A 27129-nucleotide genomic window follows, 5' to 3' on the forward strand; every position below is an offset into this window, starting at 1 on the left:
GACCCCCACGTCTTTTTCCGCAGGGAGATCTCAAGGAGATCTTCCCCCATTTGTCTAAATACCTGGGATTTCCTCGACGTAAGTGCAGACCCTGCACTTGGCCTTGTTGGACCTCATAAGGTTTTCAAGGGTCCACTTCTCCAGGCTGTGCTGGTCCCTCTGGGTGGCTTCCCTTCCTTCCAATGTATTGAGTGCACCGCTCAGCTTGGTGTCATCTGCAAACTTGCTGAGTGTGCACTCAATGCCATCATCTATGTCACTGATGAAGATGTTGAAGAGCACCGGTCCCAAGACCGACGCCTAAGGGACACCGCTTGTGACCGGCCTCCACCCTGACACAGACCCATTGATCATAACCTTTTGGCCGCACCAGTTACCAGGAACTTCGGTGGACAGCCATGATTTTTCAAATATGATGGAGAGCAGCTTGGCAACCACATCAGCTTCTCTCTCAGAATCCCAAGATAGGTATCATCCAGTTCATCCATGGACTTGTATACATTCAATTGCATGAGGTGTCGGACATGTTCCACTGTGACAGTGGGACGGATTCTGCTCCCCTAATCCTTATCTAGAGGTTCAGGGTCCTTGATGATATGGGAAGCCTGACCACCAGTGAAGACTGAGGCAAAGCATTCATTGAGTACCTCAGCCTTTTCTATGTCTGAGGAAGCCGGCTCTCCATTACCTTTTCTCAGAGAAGGAACACGCTCCTTGGCCTGCGTGCTCTTGCCTATGTACCTGTAGAGTCCCTTCTTGTTATCTTTCAGTTCCCTCGCCAAGTTCAGCTCCATGTGTGTCTTAGCTTTCCTAATCCTCTCCACACTCCCAGACAGCAGCCCTGTACTCCGCCCAGGCTACACAACCCTGCTTCCACTTCCTGTACGTTTCCCTCTTTTCCCTCAGTTTAAGCTGCAGGTCCTTGCTCAGCCACGCTGTTCACCTACTTCCCATTCTCGACTTCTTCTGCTGGGGGATGGAGAGCCTTTGCATCCTCAGAAGGGAGTCCTTAAAGAACTGCCAGCTCTGTTCTGTGTCCATGCCCTTAAGGACAGATTCTCAGGGGATCCCATCCAGCTACTCCTTGAGCCGCCACAAGTTTGCTCTCCTGAAGCTCAGGGTCCTGACTCTGCTTTTTGCCAGGCATGCACACACTTCGAGATCACAACCCGCACCAGGGCACGGTCATTACAGCCAGCCTGCCTCCAGTCTTAACCTCTCTAATGCTCTCTTCTGTGAAGTCCGTGGCTGCACCTGGGTGCGTGCAGAGAGCAGCGTCCAGTTAAGTGACCCGTTAAGTGTCAAGCGTCCTCATAAACGTGCAAGGCGCCGGCCCTGCCCTCTCAGCTCGCCCTGCCTGCACCCACCGCGGAGAATAACCGCCGTACTCGCCCTCTGGGCTCTGCGTTTCCCGCACAGGGAGGCGGTGCCGCCGACGCTCCTGGCTCCGTCCGCACGCGTCAGAGCCGCCGCGCTGCCAGGAGTGGGGGCAGGGGGGCTGCCTCGTTCTCCCTCAGGTCATTGCCCGCAAATCCCTGGGCCATGATGAGTTTCACCCGTGGGTGCTGAGGGAGCTGGCGGAAGTGACTGCCAGGCTGCTCTTGAGAATACTGGAAGGATCTTGGAGAATGGGAGATGTGCCTGAGGACTGGAGGATAGCCAGTGTCACTCCAGTCTTCAAAAAGGGCAAGAAGGAGGACCCGGGCAACAGCCGGACAGTCAGCTTCTCCTCTGTCCCCAGAAAGGTGATGGAGCAACTTGTTCTGGATGTGATCTCCAAGCAGTCGGAGGAAAAAATGTTATCAGGCGTAGTCAGCATAAATTTACCGAGAGAAAATCATGCTTTTCATGCTTAACAACCTGGTAGCCTTCTATGGTGTCATCACTGGCTGGGTAGACGAGGAGAGAGCAGTGGCTGCTGTGTACCCCGATGTCAGCAAGTCATTTGACACTGTCTCCCGTAGCATCCTTGTAAAGAAACTAAATGTGGGATAGTGAGCAGTGAGGTTGATTGAGAACCGGCTGACTGGTAGAGCTGCGAGGGTCGTGATTAAAGTTGTAGCTGTTGGGCAAAGCCCCCGGGGACTGGAGAAAAGGAAATGTCGGTTCCATGTACAAGAAATGGAGGAAGGAGGACCTGGGGAACTGCATGCCGGTGTCTGGGAAGATCATGGAAGAGGTCCTCATGGGAGACACGTTAAAGCACATGAGGCATGAGTGGGTGATCCGAAACAGCCAGCATGGCTTTACCGAGGGAAGGCTGTTCCTGTCCAATCTGGTGGCCTTCTGTGATGGATTGATGACACTGGTGGACAGAGGGAAGGTGATCAATGTCATCTACCGAGACTTGTGCAAGGCCTTTGACACGGTCCCCCACCGCATCTTTATCTTTAAATTGGAGAGATATGGATTTGTGGGGTGCGCTGTTCAGTGGATAAGGAATTAGTTGAAAGGCTGTATACAGAAGGGTGTGTTTAATGGCACTATGTTCAGGTGGAGGCCAGTGATGAGCGGCGTCCCCCAGCGGTCTGTTTTGGGACTGGTGCTTTTCAACATATTCTCTGTGTCATCGATGAATCGCCCAAGAGCACCCTCAGTAGGTTTGCTGATGAGACCAAGCTGAGTGGTGCGGTTGACACATTAAGAGGAAGGGATGCCATCCAAAGGGACCCTGACAAACCCAAAAGGTAGGCTCGTGTAGACCAAATGAGATTTAACTTGGCAAAGTGTAAGGATTTGCACTTGGTTCAGAGTAATCCCAGCTACATATACAGACTGCTAGAAGAACTCCCTGCAGAGAAGGACTTGGGGGTGGGTCCTGCTGATGAAAAACTGAACATGAGCCAGCAGTGTGCTCTTTCAGCTCAAAAGGCCAATGGTAACCTGGGCTCCATCAGAAGACGGATGGCCAGCAGGGACAGGGAGGTGATTGTCCCTCTCTGCTCTGCCCTCGTGAGGCCTCATCTGGAATACTGCATCCAGGTCTGTTGCCCCCAGTAGAGGAAAGATGGGGAGCTGTTGCAGGGGGTCCAGAGGATGGCCGGGAAGATGATCTGAGGTCTGGAGCACCTCCCCTGCAACTGAGGGAGCTGGGCTTGTTCAGACTGGAGAAGAGAAGGCTGCGAGGAGACCTCATTGCTGCCTTCCAGTACTTAAAACAGATGGCTGTGCTGCCGTTGAAGGAGACCTGGATAGGCTAGTGAGTTGGGTAGAGAGGAACCTCTGGCAGAATTAATTCTGGGGACATAAAAATTGCCAAGAGGTTTTCATTTCTGGAAAACATTTCATATGTATATTTTTGAGGTTTTAAATTCTCAGCCATAATGTCTTTCTAACAAAACTCCACCTGCTCTCTAGCCCTTTTTGAGCACGTATTTTATTTAATTTGCCTTATTTTCCTGTTTGACAGATTTGATGTTGTTGTTGTTTTCTCTCTGTAATTTCTTTAAGATACTGTTTGTGTTTCTTGTGTTCTCTTCAGCACAATAATTTCTGAAAGAATAGAGCAGACATGTCCAACCCATGATCTGTGGCCACTCCCTGCCCCATGCCATCATGGTGGCAGCTCTGTCTCAGGCTGGCCTTGGCCGTGCACCCATTGCTCACAACAACCAAATGATGGTGTGCGATCAGCACTGTCTGGGCTAAAACTGGGACACTGGGATGATGCAGTGCTGTGATAACTCAAGTGATGGCAAATGATTTTATGCATTTTGATACATTGGCTAAACAGAATTCTGTGAACACCACAAAATAGGCAGCTATGGTTTCCATTTTGATAAAGGAATTTGTGAACAGGTTTCAAGACTGCCAAAAGATCATCAATTTCCAACTTCATTTTCAACCCAAATACATTCCAGTTTTCAAATGAAATGCATAGCATTGCAATCAGACATTCAATTTAAATCTGATCGTATCTCTTTACTAGACTTCTATACGCCCTCTCTTACCAGGGAAACTTATTCCTCATTTCATAGTCACACTTCATTCATGTCGTCACTTCTTGGCAGTACATACATATGTGAGCAACTGTTTTCCAGGATGAAGTATACTTGCATACCTTAACTATATTACATATTTTATGAGGGCTGTTCTGAAAGTAATGTTTTATTTGTGTTAAGAGAATGCTTGTGTAAGTATTCTATAATTGTTTGTGAACACATTTGGCTGTGTTTTGTTGCCGTTGATTGTATGTTTGTTTATTGCTATTTTATAATGTTATTCCTGGAGAAGCACGTTTCAGCGTGGCTCAGGTTTTAGTACACGTCTTTCCTTGTTCATCAGAATGTCAAAGTGCATTTCCTTTACTGACTTTTATAAAAGGGTATAAGGGGCTCAAGATCATGTCACACCTGAAGATAAAGCTGTGAGAGCTGCTGCAAATATAATGCCTCCTTCTTTATTATGTTGGCCTATAATGTCAGAGGCAGATATTGGTGATATGGTTGTTGAGGTTGAACCTTCCCACCAATATCCCATTATATGTTGTTGCTGTGTGACGGATGGCAGCAGTGGGGCAGTCTGATAAAATGGTGTCTGACATGGAAATGTAGATGAAGCAAAGGTGTGTCACTGAATTCCTTTGTGTAGAAAAAACTGCACTTACTGACATTCCTAGGTGCTTGCTGAACGTTTATGCACACCAAACAGTAGATGTGAGAGCAGAGAGGTGATGGCTGGGGTGTCTCAGCAATGATGACAATGACATGAAAGACATGCCACATTTTGGACAACCATGAAGATTTTTACAAGCAAGGAATGCAGGCTCTTGTTCATCTCTGTTGGAAATGCATAGCAAATGATGGTGACTATGCTGAAAACTGGTCTTTTGTAGCTGAGAATTTGCTTTATCAAATAATGTTATCGTGCTCTTTGTAGATGTTGTATTTTCCATGGAAATAAGTAGGAGGTATTACTTTTGGAGCTACACAGGATGATTTTTCTTTGTGAACAAGTTCAGTAACAGTTCCTGTTTATTAAAAAATCATCTGTACTTATACATACAACAGAATTCAATTTTTCATTAGGCTACAATTGAATCCTTTTGTATTAAATAAGCCGTAGCTACATACATCATTTTAGTAGCTGATAAAAATGGTCCAGAAATGTTTTTTTCTGCATTACTATTAAGATATAAAGACACGTCAACATTTGCATTTTTGTTAGAGTCAGCATTCTTAACTGACCTTAGTTAATTCAAAAAAAATATCTCCAGATAACATTTCTGCAATGAAAAAAATCTTCTTTTAAGAAATCTTTTTAGAAGAAAAGTTTCTTTTAAAAAATATATGCTAAGGCATATGGCGGACTCTTCACTTGGCAATTACCCACACAGCTCCAGTGAAGCCAGTGGAACAAGGCCAATTCATAGAGCTGATTTATACAGCTGAACACTTGCATCCTTCTCTCTGGTCTAACAGTGTACCTGAGCTTTTCCAGTTGACAGTGGACAGGCAGGATAAAGCTGGCATAAGACCAGCCTGGCATGCCCAGTGCCAATCCTTTCGCTGTCATTTAAGACGAAGGCATGCTGCTAGCAGCTATCTTCAGCTGAATGATCAGCAAAGCATGAAGTTTACATAATGTCTCAGCTGTATTTTTCTCTTGTCTGCGTGGTCTGATTGTGTATCTTTTTATTTGGTAGATTTATGGTTATGTTGATTTTGCTTTTTGGTTGGTTGCTTGCTTAGTTTTTAAGTTTGAGAAGGCAATTTTTTGTTTCTGGTATGTTCTGCAGTGTCACTGCCTTTCTTTGAACACACTCCATGGCCTCAGTGTCTTTCTTGTACTGAAGGAGATGACCAGATGGCTGGAGCACCTCTCCTTTGAAAACAGGCTGAGTTGGGATCATTTAGCCTGGAGAAGAAAAGGCTTCAAGGAGACTTTAGAATGGCCTTCCAGTATATAATGGGAGCTTACAGAAAAGATGAGGAGGGACTTTATCAGTACTGTTGTTATAGAACCAGGAGTGAGAGTTTTAAAATTAAAGAGAGTAGATAAAAATTAGATATTAGGAATAAATTCTTCACTATGATGGTATTAACGTACTGGATAGCAAGGTTGCCCTGGGAAGTTCTAGATGCCCCATGGAACTTTGAGCAACCTGATTTAGTGGAAGGTGTCCCTGCACATAGCAAGGGAGTAGGAATTAGATGATCTCTAAGGTGCCTTCCAACCCAAACCATTCTATTATTCTGTCCTGAATTTCTATTACATTTATGCTTCTCCTCCCTTTGAACTCTGCACTGCAACTGAAAAATTTTCTTTGTCTAACCTAACAAGTACATGGAACTGAGAGTACACCAGATGAAACTTACTCTGAAGCCTAAGCCATAACCCTCCAATTTAGTAACCTAAATTTAACTTCTTGGAATTGTTCCTTATACCTCCATAAACATTTGTAACAAATAACTTTAGAAAATACTGAGTTTTTAAAACTATTTAAACAGGCAGAGGATCTTAATGATGTGCAGGACAGAAAATTTCAACACTATATTCTAATAGATGAGAAATACATGTCAAATTTTATTAATATTGCATGAACTTTAAAAGGGTCTCATCATTCCATTAACATTTCTACTAGAAAACATTCATCATAAATTTCTTTGCTATCAAATATTCACAAGAGTATTCATAAATAAATGTTACTAGCAAGTATTACAATATTAACACCTAAAATATATATATAAACCATGAAGATCAAACTAACAACATACAAACTTAGCATAAAAACATTTCAACAATTTTCAAGCAGACTTCATTTCAAGGCTGGTAGGAGATTCCAGCAAGTCATTTCAAATAAGGATGAAGTTTTTGGGGCCTGGCTTTTTTTGACAGACCAATTCTGATTGGTCTCTTGCATGTTTTAAGAGGCTGTACTCTTGTAACCTCATGTGACAGAAAGTATCCTAAGTATCCTACAAACAAACAAACAAAAATGTGAAAGTGAAAGTAAAACCAGAATTCCACACCATATTGCACCAGAAATATATACAGTCAAGATATGTAAATTCATTGAACACTGTTTGCAGCTTCTTAGTCCTGTCCCATCTCCATTTTGTTATGCTGTAGAGTCCCTAACACATTCTTTTAGGCTGAAATTGAAATACTAGCAGCTGTGTCACACTTAGATCCTTTCTACTTAAAAGGATCCTCAAGATAATATTACAAAACTTTCCTAACATACTGGTAAGTCTCGTACGGTTCATATCAATCAGCATTCTGAGGGTGGAGGAGTGGAGGAACACACAGATAATTCTGCTTTAAAACTTACCGCTAGTCTCAGGGATTTAGATGTGCAACAACAAATCAGAGTGAGGCATCACTCCACTGGTGATAATAATTGTAACACTTCATGTCGTGTCACTCATTTTTCACAAAATAGAAGAGGAGAATGTACATTTTTTGCTCAAGAGTCTATTAGGTAAGCTACATAGCATCTGGTAATTTAGACAATGATAAAGTCATCTTTGAGTAGCTATTTTGTTTTACATACAATAGTGTACTCAGTGGAATAGAATGAAAGGCAATGACTTTTTAACTAGAGTCTGGGATAATGAAGCATCTGAAAGAAATAACAATCTCACAAGTAAGAAAGTGTCAAATTTCAAAATCCTTTCCAGTTCTAGCTTTCATGATTCTACGAAAAGAAGCAGCAATGAGTAATTAGCTAGGATATCAAATAGTGAGCCCATCAGAGTCTTAGGCACCCAAATGGAATCCTACTGATCCATTTTTAAGTCAATGATGAGATAGTACTGCTGCTATGTCTTTTATAAGACTTGTAAGAGTCTGTTGGAAGAATAGCATGCAATAAAAGTCAAACAAGTATTATGGGCTTATATGCAGTCCATAAATCATAGCAGTTCTGAAATTAAGATGAATTGTAATACTGCTGATGATGAATTTACTTGTCCCACCTTGGTATTCCCTTTCCAGACAGTCACAGCTTGAGGCAGCAGTCACTTCATATGATGAAACAGTGGGATGTAAAACAAAGAAATTATTGATATCAGAAAGTATTAAACCTGTCCTTACCAATCTTCTTTCTAACTGTGGGAGCAACATGCTGAATTATGGCACAGAATTTTGGTAGCTTAACTGGCTAAATTAACAGGCTTGGATGCTATAGCTAAAACAGTATTCATATCCTAAATCTGAAACCAAATTAAATCATGTAGGAGCAGATATGATGGCTCAAAATCCTATTGAAAAGTTGGGGGAGGCAGACATGCATTAGTAGAACTTTTGGCATCGACTCCTATCAATACAGTTAGTAATCCCTCTGATAAAAACAGATGTGGTCTTTCCTTCAGAATAATCAGTGGCAGTGTTCAGCATAAATGGAATAAAATTCTCTCTGCTAATCATGGATGAAAGCAAAGAAATAAAATGCCTCCTCAAGGAAAGAAGATACTCAACAGTATACTTTCTATCAGCTGAAAAATAAAAGATGAATTGAACGTGAAATTTTTTCACATTCTTCCACTAAAAGTGCATTAGGTGCCGATTGATTCTGACCAGTTCTGGAAATAAAGTATTGAGTGGGATGTCTCCTGAGAAATCCACGTGGACTGGAAGAGATGATCCTCACCAATCATGAACGCAAAAGAAAATCAATCATTGTTAAGTTTTGATTACAAACCTAGAGAAGCTTAGATGGGAACTATAAAAAGACTAGGAAGTGGTGTGTAGGAAATAGTTGCTGCTAATAAAAATAAAGAAGTTGTACACTTTTCTCTGTCCTTGGTTCTGTGGCCCAAAGCAATAGAGGATGATAAAAGGGAAATTGATCTGCTGCTTTTTTGCAGGAGCTACAGTGTTTGACCTAGCAAGCTCTAACACCATCTGCTGCATGACCAAAGTAAAGATAGGACAGATTTCCAGTAGTGAATCATTTTAAACAAACAAACAAGCAAACAAAAAGCTTGCTATACACATATACATAAGCTATGCATATTTTTTTGCCACAAGCAATAAATAAATATGTGTTTCAGAAAGAAGTTTATTGGCATTGGCATTTGTAGTATAAATAACATAAAAATAATACTCTTACCTCCTTCTTTCTGTAAATTATAATTTTCTTCCTTCAGAAGTGTGCCGGATAAAAAAGCAGGATCCCAAGTGTATGGCTTTTTGTAAATGGAACAAAGATAGCCTTAAAAGAAAAGTATAAAAAACAGTTAAGATTTTAACTAATTGTCATAGTTTTGTGACTTTTGGTTTTCAGTATTCCACATCATAACATCATGTGGGGCACTGGGAGTTTAACTGTTAATGCTCCAGTTCTGGGTACCTTCCTGGAAGAGAAGAAGAACTGCATTCCCCAGGGGACTTTACGGTCACAGAGAGGAGATATAACTCCTGGCAAGGTCACCTGATCTGCACTTCTTCGCCTGCTCTTCTTCGCCTGCTCTTCTTTGTCGGCTCTCCTCCCATCTCCCTGCTACTCAGCTGGACTGCGCATCTCACGTCAGCGTTGTGGTGAGGCCTATCCACCTTTCGGACATTCTCTCTCTCATTATATTTGATTTATTAGCTTCAATTTTAATTATATTGTATTAAAGTGTGTTATCTTGCATTCCAATCATAAATTTGGTAAATTAGTTTGTTTTTCCTCAGATTGTTGCCACTGTTTTTAATTATTTTGAGGTCCCCTGTTCCCTTTTCTGGATGTTTTTTTGCAAAATCCCTCCATCCTGCTTGTCACGGAACTGGGCCGAACCAGCCTGTACATCATTGACACTAATTTTAAAAGCAAATAACTACATTTGTTTAATCTATTTATTATTTTGTGAATGTAAATAAAGCCTACATGTGTGTATTACAAGAAATATTTGTGAAGCTTCTAAGTTTTGCTCTCAGAGGTCTGACAAAAGCTCATTAACATGTTTGTGTAGATACAATGATGCAGTTGTTAGTCCTATGAAGGCATATTTTCTTCACTCAGATCTTCTCACTCCAGACTTAGAAAAGTGATCACTTAGTGAACAATTAATATAGTATCCAGTTAGGTTTTCATATTCTGGGACAAGGGATGCAGGCATAACTTGCAGCATATTATATTGTTAAAATTTCACTGAATAGAATGCTCTCCTGAGCTTTTCTATGGCACTCTTGTAATTGTTTCATGAAGACTAATTACCTTCATAAAACCTCTGCAGTTTCATAGATGTCTATCTCGGAAGCCAGAACCTTAAGTGATATGCATACGCTCCCTTCATGCTGGATGGAAAAATGCCATTTAATAGGGGATGCCACACAAGCAATAAAATAGGTGAGGAACTACTTATGGCAATGTATTTGGAAAAACTGAGTGCAGACTATATTTAGAAACCTAATTCCATTTTCTGAGCTTGAAATCTATAACTAATACATATTTTAGAGAAAAAAAAAACAAAATATGGGTAAATTAAATATATTAGTATGTTCAATGTTCACTGGCAGATGCAAATGCATGTTTATGTTGCAGGACTAGTTTTTATGTATTTCCAGGTCTTAAACAAAACATGGACATTTAACATGTGACTTAAAGAACTGATCACCTAGCTCCAAAAGATCTTTATAATATTCTACTCCATTTCATTAGCATTCTACTCTTCAATTTCCTCAGACAAAAAAAATCTGAATATTATGCATTATTCATTTTGAAAAGTTAAAGTTGAATTTCATGACAGTGTGAAAGTTTTCAGTAGAATACATTTGTTCTATGACAGTTCCTTTATATCCTTCCTTTATATCTTTGCATCCTTTGTTCATATTGTTCATAACTATTGTAGAATCATAGAATGGTTTGGGCTGGAAGGGACCTTTAAGATCATGCAGTTCCAACCCCCTGCTATAGGCAGGAACACCTTCCTCTAGACCAGGTTGCTCACAGCTCCATCCAGCTTGACCTTGAATGCTTCCAGGGAGGGGGCATCCCCAGCACCTGTGGGTAACCTGTTCCAGTGTCTCACCACCCTCATAGTAAAGACTTTCTTCCTACTATTTAGTCTAAATCTGCCCTCTTCCAGTTTAAAGCCATTTCCCCTCATCCTGTCATCTCATGCCTTTAAAAAAAGTCCTTCCCCAGCTTTCCTGTAGGCCCCTTCAGGTACTGGAAGGCTGCTACAAGGTCTCCTTAGGGTCTTCTCCAAGCTGAAGGGCCCCAGCTCTCTCAGCCTGTCCTCATATGGGTGGTTCTCCAGCCCTTTGATCATGTTTGTGGCCCTCCTCTGGACCTGCTCCAACAACTCCATGTCCTTCTTGTGTTTGGGCCATCAGAACTCGACACAATACTCCAGGTGAGGTCTCACAAGAGCAGAGTAGAGGGGCAGAGTCACCTCCTTCAACCTGCTGGTCACAATTCTCTTGATGCAACTCAGGATACGATTGGCCTTCTGGGCTGCAAACACACATTACTGGCTCATGCTGAATCTTTCATCTACCCATATCTCCAAATCCTTCTCCTCAGGGCTGCTCTCAAGCCATTCTCCATTCAACCTACATCCGTGGTTGGGACTGCCCTGTCCCAGATGCAGGACCTTGCACTTGGCCTTGTTGAACTTCGTGAGGTTAGCGTGGGCCCACCTCTCAGCCTGCCCAGGTCCCCCTGGATAGCATGTCTTCTCTCTACCGTGTCAGCTGCACCACTCAGCTTGGTGTCATGTGCGAACTTGCTGAGAGTGCATTCCATCCCACTGTCTGTGTCAGCTACAAAGATGCTAAATAACACTGGTCCCAACACTGATTCCCGAGGAATACCACTCATCACAGGTCTCCACTTGGGCACTGAGTCACTGATCACAACTCTCTGAGTGCAGCCATCCAGCCAATTGCTTACCCAGCGAGTGGTCTATCCGTCAAATTATGTACTAATTGAGTCTGTTCTCTCTGTGCATCTTAGTGACTTTGTGATGTTTTGGGGGGAATTTAGGGCTTATTATGACAAAATTTAACAGCAAACATAGAAACAATCTGTAATGGAATAAGATTGAATTCTGAGCTATGACACTAGAGTGTACAACAGCATTAGCAGCATAGCTGTTTCACATTTGACTACACGTAGGGAAATTCCTCTGGCCTCGCAAACATTGTACAGTTCAGTGAAAACTCAGCTATAGTTATGGTACTTTCTGAGTTGAGAAATGCAATTTTAAACAAAAATATATCTATATTTGCAATATATATATATATTTATTGGCAGTAATTTCATGTACTTACCTTCTGCAATAGGCGAATGTAACAACTCTTCACTTGACAGTCTTGACATACAGTACTCCTTAGATGCTTCTGTATTTTCATTTTCAAGTGAGATTTTTTCATTTAATAGCCTTTCATTACTGAGAGTTATATTTTCCCCTTTTATAGTACCACAGACTGGAGAAGAAATGTATGTTTTCTTTTCAGAAACGCTTTCTATATTTTCTTCTATACCATCAGAACTAATTAATTCACTATAATTGTTGTGAGAGTTTGTTTCCACACTAGATAAATTGTTTTCATCTTCCTTGCTAATTTCATGAAACATATGTAGCTCTTCTAGCACTAAATCAAATTTTCTTTTCAGTTCAAATTCATATGTGATTTTATTTTCTGAGGGTAAATATTCATCTTTTACATCTCCAAGACATCCATTGTTCATTAACGATAAATGCATTTTTAATTTCTCCTTTCCAGCAATGAATGTTTTAGCTTCATCTTCTGAATGTGACATAATCAAGTCATTCATTACAGTCTCACATTGACTTTCATTAGTTACATGCATTTGTTCATCACTTATCTCTTCCTGTTCTTTTACATATTCAAGATGTTGTTTCAAAGTTGCTGGGTGTAAGCTGACAGCCTTATTTGTCTCAGTATGTCCTTGTAAAGAAAAATACACTTTTTCACTAGCCGGTAATTGCAAGTATGTATATGTTTCCGTAGGACTTCTTGTGCATAAATAAGACATAGTGGCATAATTTTTTTCAATTTGTTTTTGTTTGTCTGCATTTACGGAAATCCTACCATGTGTATCTTCTCCTACAGCTCCATCTTTATTGACAAAAGAGTTTCTAGGCAGCAGTGAAGTGATATACAGATAACCACGTAAGGAACTAGGGAATATATTTCTAGAATTTAAATAAGAATTTGGAAATTCCTTTTCATTAACTAATGCATCTACTGCTTTGCAATATTCAGGTTTGTTTGTTTGGCTGTCTTGTAACGATAGAGAACTGCATTTTTCCACAGTTGTTTTTGACGGCTCAGGAAATATCAAAACATCTTTACTTTTAGCAGACAAATTATGAATATTTTCTGAACTAGTGACTGTGTTTTGTACAGCTGACAGTTTTTTGACAGAATTATCTTGATTTACAAGTGAGATCTGGTCAAAGTCTTCAGGATCACTATTAAGGGGAATTTTTTTGTATGTGTCAAAAAGAGGAAGCGATTTTTTAGAAAGAAAATAATGGGAATTTATTTGTAGATCTTTGGATTTGAAATTCTCCTTCCTGTCAGTCTTTATGCAATTAAAAATACCTGAGCATTTTTTCATCTTATATATAATTTCCTTTGTTGTCTTTACACAATTTCTGTATATACATGTTTTGTGTTCTTTATTGTCTCTTAAATGAAGGGGTAAAGCTCTAAGTCTTTCTCTGTGAAAATAACTGTTGAACATTTTCCTCAGTTTGTTCTTTGTCCATTTCATGGTAGTTATGGGTATTTGCTGATTTGAACATTTATTATTTACTTTTTCAAACCTCAGTTGTGAACAGGCAGGAAGGTAACTCAAACATCTAAGATTCACTCTTGTCAGGTACTGTATTTTTTTTACATTGTAGTAATGCATTTTCTCTAGTGAAGAACGATCACAATTGTCCTTCAACAAAATTAGGCAGTTAGCAACCAACATTTGTTTTTTCATATCCTTTCTATAACTGACAGATTCCAAGTATGTGCTGTGGAATCTTTCACTCCTTCTGGACAAGAGGTGGTGCTTTCTGACAAATCTTCCCTTAGATAATCCACTGCTTTGCTTATGAAAGAAGATCCTTCTGGTTAGGAAAGTGGAATTTTCATTACCTGAAGATCTAGAAAAATATATTTTCCAGAGTTCATTATGCAAATCAAAATTAATGCTATCCACAAATTTAGAACTTACAGTGCCTGGATAAGTTTCATATTTTTTATAATAAACTGTGTTTTGCCTCAGATTACTCTCTGTGCATGAATTTAACTGCATTTGCTTTCTGCCATATGAAGCACGTTTCTCTACTCTCACCAATTTCTCTTCAGTTGGTAATAATGCATTCTTCCTATTGAAAATGGAAGTAGGAATTTTCTTTTGTAGTTTCACCTTCAGATGCTTCAAAATAATAACGAGCAAATAAATGTGTGTTTTATTCCTGTGGTTTGCACCAGTATTGCTCTTTACTAACTCTTGAGTATCACACTGCTCATTTAATGCTACATAGATATCAAACCAATGCATAATATTGTCAGCCTGACACAAAAGCATAATTTCAGCTAACAATTTGGTCTGTGTCCTGAGTGCTCCAAATAAAAAGTTTTGAAATGAAAACTTTATTTTGAATGCTTTCTTTTCCCTCGTTACACTGAAACTCACTTTTGTATCTGGAAAATTGTGCACAACAATGGGAGAACAACTGCTTTCAAATATAATGTTTTCAATTGAGTATCTTTTGATATCAAGTATTTCATTTGTAAATAGTTTTGACTCTGCTTCTTGCAAACTAATATCACTGTTGGAATCATGCAGATCATAGTGTAGGTCTAACTTATTTTTCTCTAATATTTCTGTTATCGCTGGAATGCTTGTCTGTGTATGAAATGTTGTCACATTCTTATGACTACTCTTCCTCCTCCTCATTCTGCTCAAAATACCCATAACACTGATAAATTTCTTGTTCTGAACTTTTTTAGCACTAATGCAAATGTGAATCCTTGACTTCTGGTCATCATCATCATCTGAATTCTCCAACACTTTAAAATCAGTTTCAGCAAATATTTGATTACATTCTGGATCAGTGCTGTTGTCCCGGATGTAAGTTACAGGCAGTTTTCCTCCTTCTGCCACAGCACTGTGCTTTTGTTTGTTAGTTGATTGATAATTCTTTTCTTCAAATTCAGAACCAACAGATGAAGCTTTCACAATGTTTTTATCACTCTGTAATTTCTGGTTCCCTACCTCAGACATTTTTTGCACACCATGTATCTGTTTAGATTGCATTGAAGTTGGTTGGCCTTCTAGCATCTTCCCAACCATCTCCTTCAAGTTAACTGATGGCATTTCGCTATTTATTCTATTTGAGATGCTAGAAAATTGAGATGTGTTCTCTTTCATCAAGAACTTTGGAATTTCCAATGGTCGTATGCTTTTAAAAGGTTTTGGTGTTGGAACGATAGATGATGTATTATTATTATTTTTTTGTGTAGTAGTTGCATGATCATTATGGTAATAATCTTTGCTTTCTGTACTGCATACTTTTTCCAGAGAGACATTTTTCTCATTTTCTACACAAGAAAGCATAGAACAAGTACCATATGAAAATGGAACTTGTGAAAGCTGATATTGACTCCACCTCTGAAACAAGTTCCTGTTTAAAGGTGTATCTGAAGATTTTTGTTTAAGTTCATTGTCAGCTTCTATTTTATTCTGTTCTATATTGTTCTGATGCAGTCGGATAGGATTTAGTACATGCAGGTTTTTACCTGTGTTAGTAGAATTCCACAGATTGCATAATTCTGTTTCACCACGCTGTCTATATATATTTAATGAAATGTCCTCTTCTATAGTATTTTGACTTTCATTTTCAGGACTCCATTTTTTGATGGGCAGTTTATTTTCTAGAACTCTACATAGTAATTTTTCACTATTAGAAGCTTGAGAATGGAAAGGTTCTCTTATGCAAGGTTTTATGGCTCTATCACATCTTTCATTTTCTAATACCCTACTGTTTTGTATTTCTGATAAATATATAGATTCATTTGGTGGTGTTTGATAAGTGTTCCCACAATGTATACTTTGTTCCAACTTTTGCTGCTCCTTTTTCTTCATGCTTTTCTGATGACTTTCTATTTTAACACATTTTGGATAAAGGTAGAATTCACTGTCATCTGACGGTACAGGTACAAACGTTGGAGAATGTGTGTTTTCCATGCTCAGAAAAGTAAGTTCTATTCTTGCAGAGACAGTCTGAAAGTTAAAGAAATATTCAAGTATTAAAAACAAATGATCTTTTAATGATTTCCAAATTATACAAAATCCAAATTAATAACTCTATCACAGATCGCGTTGCTATTTGTCCTGCATGCATGGCAGAGATAAAGTCAGGATCGCTGAACATTATTGAATACCACGATCCGGAATCCAGGAGATTATTTACAAATGATGCAGCCGTGCATCCGCGCTGTGGAGAACCACGAGCCACATCGCTGATGTTTCTGCTGCCTGAAGACCGTTCCCCCTGCGGCAGGCAATAGCTCCCCTCTATCAGCCCCTCGGATGGTTCCCTCCCTGGAGGACAGCCCCTCGCCGCCCAGCTCTCTGAGCAAACTTTGTCCGTGAGGGAAGCCGCCTCCCTCCTGGTTCGCTTACCTGCCCGACCCCGAGGCGCTCCCACCCCTCAGGGCTGACGGGAGCCCGCCCGCCCGCCCGCCTCACGGCGTCACCGCCCCTCGGCCGCCCTCTTCGTGCTCAGCTTCCTCCCGGGGCTTTGGTGCCCTGCACTCCGAGCGCAGGTCACCCGGAGAAGCCGACCTCGCCCCTCACGACGTCGCGAAGCTCAGCCGCACCGCGGCATCACCGCCTCCCGGCTCCGCGCACCCCGGAGAGGGCAGAGCCGCCGGAGGCGGGAAGAATCCCTCCTCCCGACCACCGCCTCTCACCCCCTTCCCTCAGTGGCGCCGGGTCCCTCCTCCCCGAGGAAATATCCGGCGGCAGTTGCAGATGCGGCAGCAGATCGGAGTTCCAGCTGCTGCGAGGAGGGATGGCCACAAGGACGGGCTGCGGTGCCTGAGCGGTGCGGTGCTGCCAACCAGGCAGCCTGCAGGCACTTATCTCCACAAGCTGGATGTCATTTTATGTTATTCCAAAAGCAGGAAGCTTTCTGCATGCAGATGCTCACACCCAGGGCCTTTCCCCACAATTTTTGTCCACTGACAGCAAAAAGGACTCTTATTCCATTATCATTTTCACATTGATTAAGTCAAGAACATTATCCCAAAAATACCAAGCATTCATTCAGTTCTGTGCCTCTGAAATAGCTGTCTTCTCTTCCCCTGCTGAAATTTCCTTACAAAATGGTTATTTTTTAAAGTGTGCACTAAATAAGCTGGCTGCTTTAACACCATTAATAACAGGTATTTAAAATAGAATCATAGAATCATAGGCCTGGGTTGAAAAGGACCACAATGATCATCTAGTTCCAACCCCCTGCTATGTGCAGGGTCACCAACCAGCAGACCAGGCTGCCCAGAGCCACATCCAGCCTGGCCTTGGATGCCTCCAGGGATGGGGCATCCACAACCTCCTTGGGCAACCTGTTCCAGTGTGTCACCACTCTCTGTGTGAAAAACTTCCTCATAAGATCTAACCAAAACCTCCCCTGTCTCAGTTTAAAACCATTCCCCCTTGTCCTATCACTATCCACCCTCATAAACAGCTGTTCCCTCTCCTGTTTATATGCACCCTTCAAGTATTGGAAGGCCACAGTGAGGTCTCCCCAGAGCCTTCTCTTCTCCAAGCTGAACAGCCCCCGTTCCCTCAACCTTTCCTCATAGGAGAGGTGCTCCAGCGCTCTGATCATCTCAGTGGCCCTCCTCTCGACACACTCCAGGAGCTCCACGTCCTTCCCGTACTTGGGGCCCCAGGCCTGGACGCAGTACTGCAGATGGGGCCTCACAAGAACTGAGTAGAGGTGGACAATCACCTCCCTCTCCCTGCTGGCCACCTCTTTTTTAATGCAGCCCAGAACACAGTTGGCCTTCTGAGCTGCAAGCGCACACTGCTGGCTTATGTCCAGCTTCTTGTCCACCAGGACCCCATGTCCTTCTCCACAGTGCTGCCCTCAAGGAGATCTTCCCCCATTTGTCTAAATACCTGGGATTTCCCCGGCCCAGGTGCAGCATCCTGCACTTGGCCTTGTTGGACCTCATTAGGTTTTCATGGGTCCACTTCTCCAGGCTGTCCAGGTCCTTCTGGATGGGTTCTCTTCCTTCCATCGACCGCACTGCTCAGCTTGGTGTCATCTGCAAACTTGCTGAGTGTGCACTCGATGCCATCATCTATGTCATTGATGAAGATGTTGAAGAGCACCGGTCCCAAGACTGACACCTGAGGGACACCGCTTGTGATCGGCCTCCACCCTGACACAGACCCATTGATCATAACGCTTTGGCTGTGACCAGCCAGCCAGTTCCTAATGCATTGAACAGTCCATTCTTCAAATCCATACCTCTCCAATATAGAGAGAAAGATGGTGATAAGGGACCATGTTAAAGGCCTTGCAGAAGTCCATGCAGATGACATCCAGAGCCCTTCCCCCATCCACCAAAGCCATCAACATTCACAGAAGGCCACCAGATTGGTCAGGCGATCTGTCCTTAGTGAAGCTATGCTGGCTGTCTCGAATCATCTTTTTATCTCGTATGTGCCTTAACATAGCTTCTAGGAGGACCTGCTCCATGATCTCCCCAGGCACAGAGCTTAGGCTCGCCAGCCTGTAGCTCCTGAGCCTTCCTTTCTCCCTTTCCTAAAAATGGGAGTAACATTTCCCTTTTTCCAGTCACTGGGGATTTCACCAGACAGCCATATAGAGCATCTATATACTGACAGCCAAATAGAAAGATCCTTAAGGATGTGTTACTGCCAATATTTTTGTTAAGGTTTATCTCCATGCCAAGGAGACTGGGTCCTCTGAAGCCCAGCGGATCCTTTGTTTCTGACAGTAAATGCATTCAGGAACTGTATGGAACTGAGACTTTAAACAGTTTTCAGTATTTCTGCTTTTGTAAACAAATCTGGCTAATATCTGCTTCCTAATGCTCAAGAAATAATACTAATTGAATCAATCTTTAGTTAACAAGATATGATTCCTGTCTGCATTCAACCAACAAATAGTCTCATTGAAATCAATTAGATTACATTCACATTTCAAAATACTCAACACCGTATGGAACTAAAGTATCTAAAGGGAGGCTATAATAAAAAAAGGGACAGACACTTTAGCAGGGCTCGTCTTGATAGGACAAGGGAAAATGGTTTCAAACTAAAAAAGAGAAGATTTAGATTGGATATAAGGAAGAAGTTTCTAACATTAAGGGTGGTGAAGCACTGGCACAAGTTGCCCAGAGAGGTGGTGGTTGCTCCATCCCTGGAGACACTGAAGGTAAGGCTGGACGGGGCTCTGAGCACCTGACTGAGCTGTAGGTGTCCCTGCTCATTGCAAGGTGGTTAGACTGGATGGCCTTTCACAGAATCACAGAATCACAGAATCACAGAATCACAGAATGGCCAGGGTTGGAAGGGACCTCAAGGATCATAAATCTCCAACCCCCTTGCCACAGGCAGGGCCACCAAACTCCACATTTAATACTAGACCAGGGCCCAGGGCCCCATCCAATCTGGTCTTGGACACCTCCAGGGACGGGGCATCCACAACCTCTCTGGGCAGCTGTTCCAGCACCTCACCACTCTCTCTGTAAAGAACTTCCCCCTGACATCCAACCTAAATCTCCCCTCCCTCAACTTAAAATCATTTCCCCTTGTCCTGCACCTTTATGAGAAGGGATGTTTATGGGTCCCTTCCAACTCAAACGATTCTATGATTATTCTATGATGAACAAAGATCATGGTATAAACTAGAAATAGGATTTTAAGGCGTGCAGAAGAGCAGCAAGTTCACCGTGATACTTCTGTATGCTACGTCCTGCGCTGAAGAAGCATCAAGGTGGCACTCCTAGAAAATGAATGTTTGAAAAGCTACTGTGTTCACAGTGGTTTCTCACATCTTCTGAATGGTACAGCTCCTTGCTTGCTTGTTGGCATGAAACCCCTAAGCATATATGGCAGATTGCAGGAAATAGGGGTTGGTTTAAAAATGGTTATGTCTCTGAAGAGTGAAAGTAATGGGAATTATATGAAATATAAAGACCAGTTTTTCTTACAGCTATATGGCTATAAATTAAGATTGTTTACTAAAGTCTACCCAGTTGTTTCACACCTATGGCTTATTTAGCTATATATAATGCAGACTGTAAGAATAAATTGACAGATTTTCACTTAAGCACATTCTGAATGCTCTGCATTCTTCAGTTTTCAACTACTGAAGAAAAAAATAACCATTATACTTAATAACTGATATTACAAAATGAATATGATGTATTTCTACTAAAGGAGCAGAAAAGGACATACTTTTTTTCTCACTATCATTTAAATAGTATTTTAATGAGATTTAAACACCACTTCACATTTTTGTTCTAGAGTTCTCACAGTTTTAAAGTGTAAAGTGTACTTTCTGTCTGTTGATTACATCTCCATGCATTAGGCATATAAACTTTACTATACTCTGTTTACAAGTTGACAAATTAAGTTGTACAGTGGCTTCTTAATGAAATCAAGAAGTTTCTGGTGTGAAGACCAACCTTCAAGTTTGTATTGAAAACATAGTAGTGCCCTCTCAGTCTCTCAAAATAGAAAAGCAAAGCACTGCAAACCATTAAAAAAGAAAGATCAGGGAAAATGTGTCAGGATATTAAGTTAAATATCAACAAAGACAGAATCAAAAATAATGCCAGTAGTCTATGTGAGGTGTAAGACACTAAAACTTGACAGTCTTGATTGGCCAAGTGCAACAGTACAATTGTTGCTCGAGACCTTTATCTCAATTTGGCTGCGCTAACTTAATGACTGCGGCCTGGTCCATGCAATTTATTGTAAGAAAACTGTATTTTAAAAGGAAAAAATTCAAAACTGAATGTCTTTTGCAATCCATCATGTTTCTGTCATGAATTGCAGTGCAAAACTTTCCACTCCGAATGTAGCTCACTTTGAAATTATTAAGATTCAAAAGGTAATGTTGCTGTTTTAGTAGGAAATTATTTTATTATCACCCTCAACTTTTTTCATCATTAAAAAGACATATTTTCATACTTATGAACAGCGTAATTAGTATTCTTAGAATTAATCTTTTTCAACATTTTACTGTCACACATTTGAAACAAGCAGTCCATCATTAAAAATATCCATAGAGTTGCTGAGTGAAAAGACTTTATACTTTCTATCATAACTGTTCAATCTGCACCTCAAATTCAAATACATCCTGTCTAACTATGCAATTTTGAAATAGTTTAAATATAAACTTCCACCATTCCCTTTGTTGCAGAATAATCCATATTCTTTCCGGTAATAAATGCTTAGCTGTTAAAATTTTTTGGTATATTACAGATAGAACTTCAACTTTACCCACTGTACTCACAGTCATAATGAAGCTCATGTGTTTCTGTAGGCATTACACATCTTAAATCCATATTCTCATCAGAACCCATTAACATTAACATTAACAAACAAACAAACAAAAACTATTTCAAAAGCAGATTGTATTTCAAAAGCAAATTGTTCTCTCTTCCAGACTCAAACAGAGTTAAATTAAAAATACTGATGTAAAACAGAGAATTGAAAGGCTTGAAGAATCATGGTGAGATTACTTTAGGCACTGTATCTAAAGCTAAGACTAATAGGAACAAAGGATCTCCTCTTAAACCTTTTGAAAAGAGTTACATACATCTCCTCCCCCATGCACAGATTCAAATTTAGAGTTACTTTAGAGTTACTTTGCATCTTGAGGGACATGAAAACAACATGCTTCAGATGCATTCCAGAGCTTAAAGCAGCCCCATCTAACTGTAGCGTGAATCATCCCCGCGTGAACCCTTTCTTTTGTCCACTGCAATGATGTTACTGCTTTACTGCTTCATATCCTACACATTTGACAGCTGTCACTTTGAATAAAAATTGTTGCATGTTGGACTTGATATGTTGGACGCATTCTCTTCCTATCACCTGATACACTGTTTGATCGTACTGCTTGGCTGCTGTGATCATATCATCCTCTATTATATTAACTCCCTCTACATCCCCAAAGACATTCTCATTTTCCAGCTGAAGTACCTTGTTTGCAACTTGATTCCAAAACAGAAGAAGCAAAAAAAAAAAAAAAAAAAAAGGGTATTTTGTATACAGAGCCCTAGACACAGAAATACAAAGGACCTTCATCCGATTTTAGCTGCCTCTATCTATCTTCTTCATAAAAGGAAAGGGAAAATAGTTCTGCCTGCTAGACAGTTCAAAACATCTTTGTTCTAAGTCTGCACTGCTGCTGAATTCAGGTCATACACACCTAAGTGCATTCAGAATGCCAGTACTCTTCATGCTAGCAAGACAATTAACTCAGTCCATATGATCCCTAAGCCTGACTTATTTTTGTTCAAGAGACTGTACATAACATATGGTCATCTTCAAAGAACTGTAGAGAAAAAATAAATAAATAAATAGGCTGGAGATCATCTGGACAAATCTGCTCAGAGCAGAGCTACGCTTCAGGTTGTGCATAGCTTCAATCTTTGATCAAGCTGCGCAGGACTTTCCCAGTTAAGCTCTGAATATTTCTAAGAGTGGAGATTCCCTTTAGCTTCTAGAGTGCTTGATACAAAAACTAGTCACAGCACTACATTTTAAGCAATCCTCTTTCCCTTTTTCAGTGTTGTTGTCTTCTTTTAATCTCTCTGCTTATCATGCGCAGACTAACTAAACCATGAAGCATGAGTAACATGCAGTGATTCACTTAGTCTTAGAATAGTATCTATTTCTGATAAAAAGCTAGCTAAGAATAACAGCTTATGTTTAAACAAACAACTCTTCAACAAAACACATAGTGAAGACACCAAATATCTATATTTCTGCTTTCCTCTCGAACTTTGTTTATAGTTAAGAAGTTATTTGTCAGAGTCACGATAAAATGAAGAGTTAGTCATAGCTACTTACCAGTAGATTTTTATGTCCTTGGAAATGAGCCTGGTGAACTACAAGCGAAGCATCCCCTTCTGCAGTGTATACGCTGCACAAGCTGCAGGGTGTATCTGCTCAGACAGCTTCTTAGACAAGTGGAGCCTCTTAGGAGATGATAAAGTATCACAGAAAGCCTATTTTACCTTGGGAAGTCCACAGTGTCCAAGCTAAGGGTAAGCTGCACTCACATAACATTCTGCATTTAATCAACGTGCCAAATATCCTTGGGGCAACTGAGAAGTTGTCCCTATATTGATTGCATCTTCTGCATAAGCTAAATGCAACTCAAATAAGGGTTATACTGTTTTAAGGCAGTAAAAGAACTGCAGATTATTCATTTTGGTTCCTGAACTCTCACATAAAGCTATTTGTCCAAGCACATGATATATCATGTCTTGATAGTTTGAGGACATTTAGGAAGCAGAAGAATAATGCTCTCTCATCAGGGGAATTAGGAAGATTCTGAAGTGCTGCTCAGTCACTTCCCATCCAGCTTCTTAAAATTTTCAAGATTGTATTGCTAAGTATGCAAAATTAAAGTGCAAAATTGAAGTGAAAAATCAAAACCTGAAGTGCACCCTTGAGTATTTTGTATTTAGTCCCTGCCTGAAGCCATCAAACCTCTCAGGAAACCAAAACAATGGGCCTGACATGGCCTTTATTTGTTTTCCCTCTATTTCTGAACAGCCCATGCTGGGAAATATTTCAACATATTTATAAATGATTTGGAAAATTATGTGAAACAGATCACAGTTATTGGAGGTAGTCATAGCTATAGCTGACTGTAAAAAATGCCAGAATCACCCTAAGTGACTACATAATAAAAATGTAGATAAATTTTATCATTGATAAATGAGAACTAATATGTAGAAGAAAAATAACCTTAACTGTAAACGTACACTTAGAATACATTTACTTGCTGTTACTATTCAGGAAAAGAAAACAAAACAAAATAAGATCTGGAAGAATTTGCAGACAGTCACTGAAAACAGTAATTCAGTCAGAAAAAAAGAACATGGAAAAAGAAAAAATAATTTATTGGGAAAAACATTATCATACATTTCTATAATGTCCAAAAATATAATAGAGAATGCTACTCTGGTCATCCCACCTGAAAACAAAAAAAGATACAATTGGAGTGTAGAACATGGAAAAGATGATCAGTACTGTTAAACAGCTTTCAGCTGAGGAAATACACATATATAGTGGAACTGGAACTTTTAACTGAAGGGGAATGATTGAAAGGGAAAAAGATACAAGTCTATAAAGTGATTAAATTATAAAAATGGTAACATGAAATCATCATTCATAGAAATTTAGAAGGGTCATGTTGGTTCATACTCAGATCAGTCCAGCATAGCATTCCCTCTGATAGCAACTATGAGCTCAGACACTTTGCAGAGACAGTAAGAATGGCATAAAATATATGCATTCACTAAGAATTTTCACAGTCTTCACATTTCTAGTTTGGTCCCTGTCTACATATTTGGGATTTCCTTTCTATATTAAGTACATTTTTCTTCATTCTCCCTTTAAGTATACATCAGTTTTTATCAGCTACAAAAAGCAGGAACAAAGAATCTCACAGCTTAAGCTTTATGATTTTGAGTTTCTGTTTATTTGGAAACTGTGCTATGCTTTGATGCCTCCCTTTCTTGAAAGAGAGTGAACTCCCTTAAAAGACAGTGAACACTCAATCCCTACATACCTTTCCCATGCTACTTATTCAAGATTTTCAAAACTGTCATATCTTGTTCAAGGATTTACTTTCCAGATCGAAGATGAATCTGGCTGATCCCAGTACAGAGGCAGTTTCATACTTTTGATTATTCTCAGCGCTTCGTCTGATCCATTTTCATTTCTACTGTATCTACATACCACGTAAGATGGGGGTTAGAAGTGTATAGCAATCAAGTTGCAGGCGCTTCACATATTTAGGCAGTGGCATACTAATATTTTCTACTCTCCATTTTGTTTTTTTATTCCTTTCCTATCAATTTTAAAATTCAGCTTCATGTACTGCTTGTTCTTTTTTTCTTTTTTGTTTTGGTTGGTTGATTTGGGGGTGGGTTGGGTTTTTTTGGCTACTGAATGCTGACACGTTCATTGAATCATCCATCATAACTTGAAGAGCTGGCTTCTGTGCAATAATGGTCATTTCAAAGCCCATAAATTTAAATGTGGAGCTGCAGCAGTTTACATTACTCCAAACTGAATTTTAAGTGCCAGATTATTTCATCTCACAAGGTCCTTCTATAGTTCTTCACATGTGGTTCTCATTTCTACTACACTAAACAAGTCAATGTCATCAGTGAACCTTCTCACCTTGCTATGCACTCCTTTTTCCAGTTTCTTTTAGGATGTCACCTAGGCAATAAGAAATTCCTTACAGGACAAGAACTGGGGCATATCACTAAAATTAGTATTCTGGAAGCACAGCACGAACAAAATATAGCACTTTCCATATATACCTAAAATGTGGAACTCCCTACAACATATAGCCACGAGGCTCAAAAAGTATTTTCAAAGCAAATCATAACAAAATTCAGGAAAAATATATCCATAACCTATTAGACACGATCCCTTGATTGTAAACCAAGATTCATAAAACAGCAAAATGTTGATTGTCAGAAACTAGATAGTAGTAAGTGTGTTCTTATACACTTTCCCTAAGCACCTGCTAGTGGACACTGCTGGAAACATGACAGTGTACACGTACATATACATGTTCACGTACATATATACGTACGTACACACACACACATATAGAGATGTCCAGTATGGCCATTTTTACTACATTTTTAAAATTAGATTTGTATTGCAGATTATTATTTAAAAGGTGACATATTCATGAAATTTACATTTACTCTTATTTTCAAGTGTGCTACAAATGAAAAGTGATCAAACCCAAATATTCATGAAATATTAGGTGATTGGCTTCACAAACTCAATGCTCAATACACAGGTTGAATACCCATCTCTCTTTAAAACTATTAAAGATTTTTGAATGAATTCTTCACCTTTTTCTTGATAATTAATGTTTGAACTTGCTCTGAAAAGAGAGGGTACATTGATCCTTCATCAGGCAGAACAGCATAGCGCTATGTTTTGTTCTATTGACAGAAGGTTCTGACTTCGAGAACAATTGACTGGAATTACTCAGCAGTAAATGTTTCAGAGGGTGCTTTCATTACACATTTATATTCCATAAGGTCTTCATATTTAAAATGTCTGATTTGGACACTGGAAACATTTCTTTCAACAGGATCATAATTGACAATTTGTCATTTTTCTTAGACAAAAATGTTTCCCAATTATCTGCAATCCATGATTCTAAAACTCTTCTCTAGACAGGCTCCTCTGGTCCTAGATACCAGATGTGATAGACATATAACTTCTGAATTCTTCAATTTAGTGTGATTATGACATATTTGCCAGGCATGAAGCAAGACTTAAATATCAGTAAATCAGATGCATTTTTTACACTGTAAGGGAATGAGTACGCTGTAATTTATATATACATTATTTTTATTATTATTATTTATTATCACCCACTCTCCATCCAAATCTAATAAATAGTATTTTGGACATTAAACAGGGTCACACTTGTTTGATCAGGCATCCAAATTTGACTCTCAGATGTTCTTTTTGGCAGTCACACAGAACTAATGTGAAGTAGCTGAAGTGTGTCACTGAGCACATGGGCAACTTATGTGTTACCAGTTAATTTTGCAAAGTCTTCAGACGTTGTGGCTGTTAATATCAATATTGTGGGTAGAAGCTGATCCCTGTTTACAAAATATTGGAAAAGAGTGAGCTTCTAAACTTCAGAAAAATTTGTCCTAAACTTCAATTCTCATCCCAAAATATAATTTCTACAATCACACAAAAGTGAGGACGCTTCTATAATACATGGATCACAGCTGTATGAGCCTTCTGTTTTAGAAGCTTAATGTTTTGTGTTTCTTTGGTTCTAGGCTGGAAAACATGAAGCCTGCATACATCTAGATGAGGGGTTCTGATGCATCAGCACATCTGGAAATGTGATGATTTAATGTACTGTAGCCTCATTT

The 27129-nt window shown here is 39.9% G+C and overlaps 1 protein-coding gene and 1 pseudogene across 1 annotated transcript; both read right to left on the bottom strand.

Annotated features, from left to right (window-relative positions):
* Window positions 1-6484: 6484 nt before the first annotated feature.
* RAD51AP2 (RAD51 associated protein 2) lies at window positions 6485-16669 on the bottom strand. The gene is made up of 4 exons (XM_090136407.1): window positions 16589-16669; window positions 12205-16186; window positions 9056-9157; window positions 6485-6917 (listed from the first exon to the last, which is right to left on the bottom strand). Exons 2-4 carry the CDS (start codon window positions 16148-16150, stop codon window positions 6790-6792), a joined length of 4176 nt encoding a protein of 1391 aa, XP_089992533.1. The 5' UTR covers window positions 16151-16186; window positions 16589-16669; the 3' UTR covers window positions 6485-6789.
* Window positions 16643-18677, bottom strand: LOC149919215 (uncharacterized; annotated as a pseudogene).
* Window positions 18678-27129: the final 8452 nt, after the last annotated feature.

The sequence above is a fragment of the Phasianus colchicus genome, chromosome 2 (assembly GCF_987193195.1).
Source record: "Phasianus colchicus chromosome 2, bPhaCol1.hap1.1, whole genome shotgun sequence".
In the NCBI taxonomy this organism is placed as follows: domain Eukaryota; kingdom Metazoa; phylum Chordata; class Aves; order Galliformes; family Phasianidae; genus Phasianus; species Phasianus colchicus.